General features: G+C 56.5%; 2 protein-coding genes across 2 annotated transcripts in view; one reads left to right on the top strand and one right to left on the bottom strand.

Annotated features, from left to right (window-relative positions):
- Positions 1-211: 211 nt before the first annotated feature.
- Positions 212-2,920, top strand: TPRG1L (tumor protein p63 regulated 1 like). Its single transcript, XM_049618223.1, has 5 exons — positions 212-500; positions 612-703; positions 789-965; positions 1,770-1,923; positions 2,536-2,920. The coding sequence occupies exons 1-5, from the start codon at positions 303-305 to the stop codon at positions 2,728-2,730; spliced, it is 816 nt and encodes a 271-aa protein (XP_049474180.1). The 5' UTR covers positions 212-302; the 3' UTR covers positions 2,731-2,920.
- Positions 2,921-4,423: 1,503 nt separating this feature from the next.
- Positions 4,424-11,083, bottom strand: part of WRAP73 (WD repeat containing, antisense to TP73) — a 22,897-nt gene continuing 16,237 nt past the window's right edge. Inside the window, 5 exon segments of the mRNA XM_049618222.1 lie at positions 4,424-4,772; positions 5,117-5,308; positions 5,736-5,861; positions 6,588-6,636; positions 6,638-6,694. Of these exon segments, the coding sequence (XP_049474179.1) occupies positions 4,630-4,772; positions 5,117-5,308; positions 5,736-5,861; positions 6,588-6,636; positions 6,638-6,694 (567 nt within the window). The 3' untranslated portion in view covers positions 4,424-4,629.

The raw sequence follows: 11,083 nt of genomic DNA, 5'->3' as shown, positions 1-11,083 counted from the left end.
CCCCGCCCCTCCCCTCGCGTCGCGTACAGAGGAAATGGGCGTGCGCGCGGCGGGCGCTTCCGGCTTGGCGAGGGGCGGGAGCGATTGTGAACGGGCGGCGCGTAGGGCCAATCGCGGAAGACGGCTGGGGAAGAGCCAATCGCCAGGGCCGGCGGGCGCGGGTAGGGGGCGGAGCCTCGGGCGGGGCTGGCGAGGCCGAGCCAATCGCACCGGCCCTCGGGGCGGTAGCTGCGGCGACCGAGACGGCGGCCTCGTCGGGCCTGGGTCCGGGGTCGGGGTCTGGGGCGGCGGCGGGCGCGGCCATGCTGCAGCTGCGGGACTCGGTGGACTCGGCCGGCACGAGCCCCACGGCGCTGCTGGCGGCCGGCGAGGAGGTCGGGGCGGGCGGCGCGGGCGGGGGGCGGCCGGGGGCGGGCACTCCGCTGCGCCAGACGCTGTGGCCGCTCAGCATCCACGACCCCACGCGCCGCGCCCGCGTCAAGGAGTACTTCGTCTTCCGGGTGAGGCGGCCGTGGGGCCGGGGCGGCCCGGGAGGGGGGTGCTGGGACGGGAGGGGAGCGGGGCGGAGAGTGACACCTCCCCCCCCCACCCCCCGCCCTCTGCCCGCGCAGCCCGGCACCATCGAGCAGGCGGTGGAGGAGATCGGCGTGGTGGTGCGGCCGGTGGAGGACGGCGACATCCAGGGCGTGTGGCTGCTGACCGAGTGAGCGGGGCGCGCGGGGCGCGGGGACCGGCCGGGTGGCCTGTGCGCGGGGCGGCGCCCGGTGACTCGTGTCGTCTGCGGGCAGGGTTGACCACTGGAACAACGAGAAGGAGCGGCTGGTGCTCATCACAGACCAGGCACTGCTCATCTGCAAGTACGACTTCATCAGCCTTCAGTGCCAGCAGGTGGTCAGGGTCGCCTTAAACGCGGTGGACACCATCTCCTGCGGAGAGTTCCAGTTTCCCCCCAAATCGCTCAACAAGTAAGACTGTGGGACACAGAGCCTGAGTACCAGGGCCTGTAGCAGGTCCGTCCCAAATCGGCCCCCTGGTTGTCCTGGGTCTGCCATTCTGCGCCAACATAAAAGCGTCTGCTTCAAATCGATAGTTTCTTAGAACAGAAGCAAGTGGGCAGCAGGTGCATTAAAAGGGATTCTGGCACAGAAGACAGCTATCAGGCTGGTAGTAAGATGAACTTGAGGTCTGTTGAAGCAGAGCTGACGTGGTGCTCTTAAGATGAGAGCCACATCCGGTGTGTGTCACCTCTGTCACATCAAGCTCTGCTCCGGTTAAATTTTAACAGAAAAAAAAAGCATCGCTTTTATTTACTGATGTTACTAAAGGTAGAAGATAGTTACTGACCTGCTTTCAGAAGGGCGGATCTTGAAATACGAGAAGCCTGGACTTTAATACAAGGTAGAGCTTTGCTGCAGGGATGTGATCGGGGCTGTACCCAAGTCAAGACCGCTAACGGGCCGTGGGGCCTCCTGGACAAAGGGCCTGAGGCTACAGACATGTTGTTCTCGCGGTTAGCCTGCCTGCAGCGCCTTCCCGTTGCTGTTGAACTGCACTAATAGCATAAAGGGTGTTGGGCCCAAACCAAAACAACGGCGTCGGTTTGTAGTATTCAAAGTGCTCGGTGCAGGTGACTGGAGACCCCCGGCTCTGAGTGACACAGGTCCTGTCCGCGGTCCCAGAGCAGCCTCCTAACGTCACACCCCGTACCTGCCAGGCTGCCAGGGAGCGCTGTGGCCTGCTGGGTGACGTGAAAGCTTCTTTCTTTGTAGGCGAGAAGGTTTTGGGATCCGCATTCAGTGGGACAAACAGAGCCGCCCTTCCTTCATAAACAGATGGAACCCCTGGTCCACCAACATGCCCTATGCCACGTTCATAGAGCACCCCATGGCTGGTGCGGATGAGAAGACAGCGTCTCTGTGCCAAGTAAGACCGTGAGGGCAGCGCTGTCCAGCCGTGATGGCGACACTCTAGGCCTGTGTGGCTGTTGAGCACCTGGAGTGTTCTGTGTCCTAGTAAAACTGAGAAAACAAACTTTTAAGCTTTAGAAATTTTAGCTAACTTACGTTTAAATAGCCCCATGTGGCTAGTGACTCTTGGTCAGGGTAGCTGTATGACATAGCCCCTTGTGGCCATGGTCACTTTGGAGAAGGGCCCGGAAGGGCTCTGGGCAGTCTGTGCTGGGCCAGCAGGCTGCGTGCTCGCCGGCAGAGGAGGCCCTGGGGCCACCGGTGAGGGGAGTTGGGCCTCCCTCGCCAGTCGCGCACTTGGCCTGCTCACTAGTCTGGCGGGTGGTGGTGAGGATTGAGTAGGTCCCTGACGACACAAGTGCTCTGTGAGGCCTGTCGTCTGTCCCAGTGAGCACAGAGCTAGGATCTGACGTTTCCAGAGATGCGCATCGAGGAGCTGAGGGGAGGGGCTGCCAGGGTGTGGCTGGAAAGGCACGTCCTCCGAGGGCAGGGACGGGGCTGGCACAGGAAGGGGTGGTCCGTTCCACGTGTAGACCACTGACCGGCAACATGATTTCTGTCTTTACAGCTGGAAAGTTTCAAAGCTCTGCTAATCCAAGCTGTCAAGAAAGCCCAGAAAGAGAATCCTTTGCCAGGACAAGCCAGTGGTGTGCTGGTCTTGGATCGTCCCCTCCTCATCGAGACCTACGTGGGACTCATGTCCTTCATTAACAACGAGGCTAAACTGGGCTATTCCATGACCAGAGGCAAAATAGGCTTCTAGATGGCGCCCAGAGGTAGACTTGGGGACGCGGGGCCTCAGACCCGGGCCAGCTCCGCTGCACCGGCAGAGTCGGGGCTGTTAACCTCTAGGGATCTGAGTGTGATTAGAATAGTCGAACGCATTCCCTGCTATCCCTGGCTTTTGGAAGTCTGGTAATAAGAGTCACAGACAAAAAAGCAAGGTGAATCCAGCGGTCCCGCTCGTGGCTGGTGTTCCGTCTTCTAGAACTTGTTTCCGTGTTTCTCCCAGTGTCTCCATTCGGCTTCTCGTGGTCCTGCCCAGCCCTCCAGCATGTGAATAAACATGTACCCCCACCAGAGCCTCCCCCCTAGCACTCCACCCGAGTGGATGGTTCCATCCAGGGAGGGCCCCAAACCCCAGTGCCTGGAGTGGCAAATAAGTTTATACTTAGTGTCAAGTTTTGTATTTGGAAATCTAATCCATTTTTTTAAAGCTAAGTGCAAAACAAGCCAGCAGACTGGTGAAGTAAACAGGGGACAGTCTTGTCGGCTCCCAGATGGACCGTTGCTTTTGTGCAAATACGTCTTTGACCTGAAGTCACGCTTTTTCTGAAGTTATATCGTGTTCGTATTTGTGGCATCTTTTCCAGGCCCTAAAGCTTGCAGGAAATCATTTTTAGACAATTCATTAATTTGAGTCACCTTGGTAGGTAGTTGTTTGACAGCTCTACGTGCTTTACGTTTGTACGGTCACGTTCGTATTTAAGATGGGGACTGCTCAGTTTGCTTTTGGAGAAATGCCCTTTTGAAAAAGGAACCGTGGTATTAGATTCTCATGAAGCCCCTAACGCCCGGCTTGGTTACCGCAGTGCCCACGCAAATGCGAGGCTTTATCGGTGTTGCCCTGAACGTGCCTGGGGCTTGGCGGCCCGCCGAGCATGTCCGTGTGGGAACCGTGGCCCCCCCGCCCGTGGCACCCACACATCGTCGGCTTGCTGGCTTGACTGGAAGCTCTGATATCAACCCCAAGCGCTGGTGCAGGGCGTCCTCCCCATTTACAGCTCTGGTGTAGCTCTAACCCGCGTGGATGTGATCCAGATCATAGCCTGTCCACGTCGAGAGGCCGCCGCCTCCATCCTGCCTGGGTCCTGAGCCTTTGCTTTTGGTCTCACAGTAAAGACGTTTACAACCGAATGGACATCGTTCTTTCTTTGAGATCGTTATTCAAAGTAGGGGCGACAACCAAGAAAAGCCACCTCTGAAGTGTGTACGTTAAAGCTTTGTAAACCTGCCACCTTGCTGTGCACGTTCAGGAGGATGCTAGGGAAGTATGGTCCCCTGAGTTCGCTCACAGAAAAACCCAGAGTGATGTGCCAACTGTCTAGCTTTTAGGAAGACGAGTCCAGGTTTGGAGCCCTGCTTCAGTCATCACAAGCACCTGAATGTAGAGGTGGGGGGACTCTGCGGAGCCAGCCTTGACCCGACGGCCCTGGGGCCGGCAGCTTCTGTCCCCGCGCTCCAGCACGCACCCCATGTGAAAACCGAGCCCGCTCTCCAGAAGGTTCAGTGACCAGGAACGGGGGCGCCAGAGCAGAGCAGGATGTCTGTCTGAGGGGGAAGTTGCTGCTTGGGGTCAGTGACTTTCTGTAAGACCGTGAACCCAAAACCTGAAACAAACCAGAAAACCTTCCTATGACTTACACCTGTCACGAAAACAAGCATCAGCCGTCTCATGAGTTAGCAAATGTTTATTTTAAATAAAAATTAGTCTCATACCATACATATTTACAGGAATGCTATACAAAAATAAAAGCCGGTCATTTCATCTGGGCCACTGTTGGGGAACACCCCCCGTCCCCCAGAAGCCCCGCACCTTCCCCGTAGCTGCCACGTGCCACGGTGTTCTCTCGTCTCGGCTGGGCCTGGGCACTCGCAGGTCCTACGTGTGGTCACCTGGCCGTCCAAAGGCCGTGCCAACCCTGTCCTCGGTTTCCAGGAAACACAGGCAGAAGTGGTCCTTACTGAGGAGGGCCAGTGAGTCCCCGTTTAAATGCCAGCACAGAGAAAGCACCTGAAAGTCACCTGGAGAAAGACAGGCAGCCGGAGGGTGAAAGGGTGAGGCCAGGGTCCCAGGGTGAGCGCGGCCCCAAATCCTGTGGCCGAAGGACAGGCCTGGAGAGACCCAGCTGCAGCCCCAAAGCTCAACTCGGGTGGGCGTCTCTGTGTCCCGTGAGAGCTCGGAGCGGTGGACCCCCACCCGGTGTGTGATGCCGGGGACCGGCCTGAGGTCTCCCTGGATGTGCCGAGAGGGACCGGCCGTACACCCGAGGCGGTCGCCCACACGAGCCACGGTGCCCAGGTCGGCTGGGAGGGGCTCATCTGTTAGGGTTCTGCCTACAGCCGGTCACAAGCGCCACCGCGCTCACCTTCCCCAGGCACCTGCACGGACACGCAGCCCGCTGGCGACCACAGGTACACCTTGCCGCCTCCCGTGCAGATGGCCAGCCGGGGCTGCTGCGGGTCCCACTGGAAGGAGCGCACGGGGGACAGCTGCTCCAGCACCACGAAGAGCCTCAGCTTCTGAATGTCCCAGATCCAGACGGCGTTCGGGACACTGTCTGAGGAGGGAAGACGCGGACACCCTGCTTCAGTGTCCCCGCCTGCGATGCACGCTGGGAGGCAGGCCCCAAGCCCCGTGGATGTGGCTGCTCCGGTGTCTACGAGCCGGACGGTCCCCCCGCCCAGGCTTAGAGCCCACAAGGGCGGGTTTGGCGGTTTTTACAGCCCTCAAAACACGTGAGCCCCCTTCCCGCACGAAACGGGCCGTGGCTGTGGTGGCGCCCGGACCCTGCTCTTCGCCCGACGGCAAGCAGCAGGCGGAGGCGCCGAGACACCGCACCTCCGGAAGCTTCCGTGGGCACAGCCTCCCGGCAGGAGGACGCGACGTGCCGGAAGCCCGTCACCGGGGTTTCCGCTCACCCGGTCTTCATGCCTGGGCACCGGAGGAAACGGGGAGGGGCACGGCCCGCGAGCGCGGCCACTGACCGCTTCTCGTCGCCAGGAAGTAGCTGTCCGGGCTGAAGGCCAGCGCTCCGATGCCGATTTTCGGGTTCGCTCTGTCGGCAACAGGCTTCAGGGTCTGTAAGGAGACTGGCACGGAGGCGATCTCATCTAGAACACGGAAAGGGAGGGGACAGGAGCCGCTGGCCTCGTCCACTCAGTTCAGACAGAAGGAAAAGAGGACTTCACGTTAACCCACGGAGGAAGATTCTATGGAAACACAGGCTTAAGGGGACCCGGCCACGGCGCTGGAGCCCCCGTGGCGGGGTCTGTGTAGTGGAGAGGACACGTGTGAGCGGGCAGGGGCGTGGCAACTCTGTGCCTTCCCCTCAGTTTTGCCATACACCTAAACTGCTCTAAAAAAGTCTTAAAAAAAAAAACAAAAAGCCATTATAAAACTCACGGCAAAAGGTGGTAAGGTGACGATGGAAGGCCAGGTGAGCGGGTGTGCTGGCTGTGACACCCCCCCCCCCCCCATCCGGGGTGCTTACTGAGCGGGGCTGGGCCACGGACACCACACGACCACGACCTGGGGGCTGCTCCCCCACCTCCTGTACCTCGTTAGCCCACCGTACCGATGCCGGGACTGAGGCACAGGCCACCTGCCCAGTACCCGCGGCCAGTTCCGCAGCCCCACTCCCTCTGGCTCCTCCAAGGGCATCTTACTGGTCCTTAAAGAACCACCTGCAGGGCGGTGCCTGTCACACTGGGATCACCAGCCCTCCCGACGCAACGGAACCCCCCCCCCCCCCCCCCGTCAGGCGAGAGGAGGCAAGCGGGGAGGTGTCGCGGTCAAAGGAGGGAGCAATCCCGCCCCCCCCACCCCCAGCTGCTCACACTTGGTCTCTGCAGGGGAGGCCACGCCGGCTGCTGCTCTGGGCGGGGGGGAAGGCCAGGCGGCCCGGCGCCAGCCGCGGAGTCTTCTCAGCTTCCTTGTACACGACCTGGAAGACACGACAGTCCTGCCACCACCACCGCCCGCACATGACACGCAGGAGCAGAGGCGGTGACGCACCGGGTAGTGGTGACGCTGGACCTGGACGCGAGGCGCTGCCGTTCCTGGTGACGGACACAGAGACGCCGGGCCACCGGCGCCCACTCCCCCGCGGGGGCGCCCGGCGTGGGTCCCACCCCAAGCCCCACCCCGAGCCCGCCCCTCGGGGGAGTGGCCTGTGCTGGCTGCGGGTTCGTACACGCCCAACCGACCGCTGGCCAGTGAGGACACAAGCATCTCAGTGGTGCCAAGTCACAGACACAGGTCCTGCGAACGAGGGGACATCTGTGTCCCGAAGCCTGATGGGCCCATGAGGCCAAGGCGGTGAGGCAGCCCGGCTGCCCCCTGGCCTCAGAACAAGCTCGGGCTGCAGGCCGGGAGGGCCGAGCAAACCCTTCACGGCCCGCGTGGTTGGCCTGCTCGGCCTCGGCCTCCCACAACCATGGATGGCTTCACCCGCCTGCACCTCCAGCCAGGTCCCACCTCGGGACCTCCGCCCCAGCCTCGCCTCCCCAGCTGTCCCCTCCCCCTCTCCTCCCCTCCCCTCCCCTCCCCTTCCACACGGCTACCTGCAGCCCTACTCCTGGTGGCCTCCCTCATATTTCCCACATGTGGGACAGCTCCCCAAGGTTGGGGTCTGTCTGTCCCATGCTAAAAAGGACACACATGCCCACCTCAGGCCCTTTGTTTTGTTTTTTTTTTTAATTTTTTTTTTTCAACGTTTTTTATTTATTTTTGGGACAGAGAGAGACAGAGCATGAACGGGGGAGGGGCAGAGAGAGAGGGAGACACAGAATCGGAAACAGGCTCCAGGCTCCGAGCCATCAGTCCAGAGCCTGACGCGGGGCTCGAACTCACGGACCGCGAGATCGTGACCTGGCTGAAGTCGGACGCTTAACCGACTGCGCCACCCAGGCGCCCCCCACCTCAGGCCCTTTGTACTTCATGTTCTTGCTGCCAGAACTGCTCCTCCCTCCGATGCCGTATCACTTCTTCCTGGCCCCTGACCCCGTGACCGTCCCTGCCTGCCCCAGGGACACCTGCCCCCCACTTCTCAGGTCTGCTTCTCCAGCCCCAAACGCCCGGTGCTTGTGGGTGAGGGACCCTGGGTACTCTGCCGAGGGCAGGAACAGACCTGAGAGTGACCCATCTGGGGAGTGGGGAGGGCAGGGCAAGGACACCACTTCGGGTCCTTTGGGAATTGGTTGAGCCGAACATTTGAAATGTTACCGTAACGAAGTTTCTGGTGATGTGAGTAGCGACATCATCATGAATAATGTAAAGTGAAAAAAGACTTTTTCTACCTCCCTTCTCCAAATGTGGCTCAAATAGAAACCTGCATTCCAGGGAGGGAGGAAGATGGCGGCGAAGGACGACGCTGGGCTCAGCGCGTCCTGCTGATCGCTTAGATTCCACCCACATCTGCCTAATTTATCCCGATAACCACGAGAAGACTAGCAGAACGGACTCTCCGGAGCCGAGCGCAGACGAGAGGCCCACGGAAGAGGGTAGGAAGGGCAGAGAGGCGGTGTGTGCTACACACGGACTGGCGGGAGGGAGCTGGGGCGGTGGAGGGGCAGCCAGCCCACCCGGCAAGGCAGAGCCCCCGAGTCTGGCTGGCAAAAGCGGAGGGGCCGGACGGAGTGTGTTCTGTCAGCCAGTGAGACTTAACATCTGGAAGGTTATAAGCTAACAGCTCTGCTCGGAGAACGGGAGGGCCGGAGGACAACGGAGGGAGAGTTGTTGAGCCCCGGACGACAGAGCGCGGCTTGGCAGGGAACAGAGGCACTGGGAAGCGCCTTCTCCCTCGCCCATCCCCCAGCCAAAATCCCAAAGGGAGCCGGTTCCCGTCACGGAACTTGCTTGCACCGCGCAAACACCCAACGCTGTGCTTCTGCGGATCCATCCCTCCGACGGGTCGGCCTCCCTCCCGGTGCCGCAGGGCTCCTCCTGAAGCGGATCACCGAAGGAAAAGCGAGCTGAGCCTGCTCCTCCCACCCCTGTGCGCCTTGCGGATCCACCCCGGCTAATAATACGCCAGATCCCATCAAAGCAGCACCACCAGCCGGGCAGTGTGCACATAGCCCAGACAGGGGCCACACCACTCCACAGTGAGACCTGCCCCTGGGAGAGGGGAAGAGAAGGTACACACCAGTCTGACTGTGGCCCCAGCGGTGGGCTGGGGACAGACAGCGGCTCTGACTGCGGCCCCGCCCACCAGCGCAAGTTACTCCAGACAGCACGGGGCAAGTGCCCTGCAGTTCCGCGCCACCCCAGGGACTATCCAAAATGACGAAACGGAGGAATTCTCCCCAAAAGAAACTCCAGGAAATAGCGACAGCTAACGAACTGATCAAAAACGATTTAAGCAATACAGCAGAAAATGAATTTAAAATAATAGTCATAAAATTAATCGCTGGGCTTGAAAACAGTATAGAGGACAGCAGAGACTCTATTGCTACAGAGATCAAGGGACTAAGGAACAGTCAGGAGGAGCTAAAAACGCTATAAATGAGCTGCAAAATAAAATGGAGGCGACCACAGCTCGGATTGAAGAGGCAGAGGAGAGAACAGGTGAACTGGAAGATAAAATTATGGAAAAAGAGGAAGCTGAGAAAAAGAGAGATAAAAAAAATCCATGAGTATGAGGGGAGACTTAGAGAACTAAGTGACACAATTAAATGTAATAACATATGCATAATTGGGATTCCAGAGGAGGAAGAGAGAGGGAAAGGTGCTGAAGACATACTTGAAGAAATCATAGCTGAGAACTTCCCTGATCTGGGGAAGGAAAAAGGCATTGAAATCCAAAAGGCACAGAGAACTCCCTTCAGATGTAACTTGAATTGATCTTCTGCACAATATATCCTAGTGAAACTGGCAAAATACAAGGATAAAGAGAGAATTCTGAAAGCAGCTAGGGATAAACGGGCCTTAACATACAAAGGTAGACACATAAGGGTAGTAGCAGACCTATCTACTGAAACTTGGAAAGGAATGGCAGGAAATCTTCAGTGTGATGAACAGGGAAAATAATGCAGCCAAGAATCCTTTACCCAGCAAGTCTGTCATTCAAAATAGAAGGAGAAATAAAGGTTTTCTCAAACAAACAAAAACTGAAGGAATTCATCATCACTAAACGAGCCCTACAAGAGATCCTAAGGGGGACTCTGTGAATGAAATGTTGCAAGGACCACAAAGGACCAGAGACACCACTACAAGCATGAAATCTATAGATAACATAATAACTCTAAACCCATATCTTTCAATAATAACACTGAATGTAAATGGACTAAATGCGCCAATCAAAAGACATAGGGTATCAGAATGGATAAAAAAAACAAGACCCATCTATTTGCTGTCTACAAGAGACTCATTTTAGACCTGAAGACACCTTCAGATTGAAAGTGAGGGGATGGAGAACTACCTATCATGCTACTGGAAGTCAAAAGAAAGCTGGAGTAGCCATACTTATATCAGACAAACTAGACTTCAAATTAAAGGCTGTAACAAGAGATGAAGAAGGGCATTATATAATCATTATAGGGTCTATCCATCAGGAAGAGCTAACAATTATAAATGTCTATGCACCGAATACGGGAGCCCCCAAATATCTAAAACAATTAATCAAAAACATAAGCAACCTTATTGATAAGAATGTGGTAATTGCAGGGGACTTTGATACTCCATTTACAACGCTGGACAGATCATCTAGACACAGGATCAATAAAAAAACAAGGGCCCTGAATGATACACTGGATCAGATGGACTTGATAGATATATTTAGAACTCTGCATGCCAAAGCAACAGAATATACTTTCTTCTCGAGTGCACATGGAACCTTCTCCAAGATAGATCACATACTGGGTCACAAAACAGCCCTTCATAAGTATACAAGAATTGAGATCATACCATGCATGCTTTCAGACCACAATGCTCTGAAGCTTGAAATCAACAACACGAAAACGTCTGGAAGACCTCCAAAAGCATGGAGGTTAAAGAACACCCTACTAAAGAATGAATGGGTCAAGCAGGCAATTAGAGAAGAAATTAAAAAATATATGGAAACAAATGAAAATGAAAATACAACAATCCAAACGTTTTGGGATGCAGCAAAGGTAGTCCTGAGAGGAAAATACATTGCAATCCAGGCCTATCTCAAGAAACAAGAAAAATCCCAAATACAAAATCTAACAGCACACCTAAAGGAGATAGAAGCAGAACAGCAAAGACACCCCAAATCCAGCAGAAGAAGAGAAATAATAAAGATCAGAGCAGAAATAAACAACATAGAATCTAAAAAAACTGTAGAGCAAAAAAAAAAAAAAAAAAAAAAAAA

Source organism: Panthera uncia (assembly GCF_023721935.1).
Source record: "Panthera uncia isolate 11264 chromosome C1 unlocalized genomic scaffold, Puncia_PCG_1.0 HiC_scaffold_4, whole genome shotgun sequence".
In the NCBI taxonomy this organism is placed as follows: domain Eukaryota; kingdom Metazoa; phylum Chordata; class Mammalia; order Carnivora; family Felidae; genus Panthera; species Panthera uncia.
This window is presented reverse-complemented; position numbering and strand designations above follow the sequence as displayed.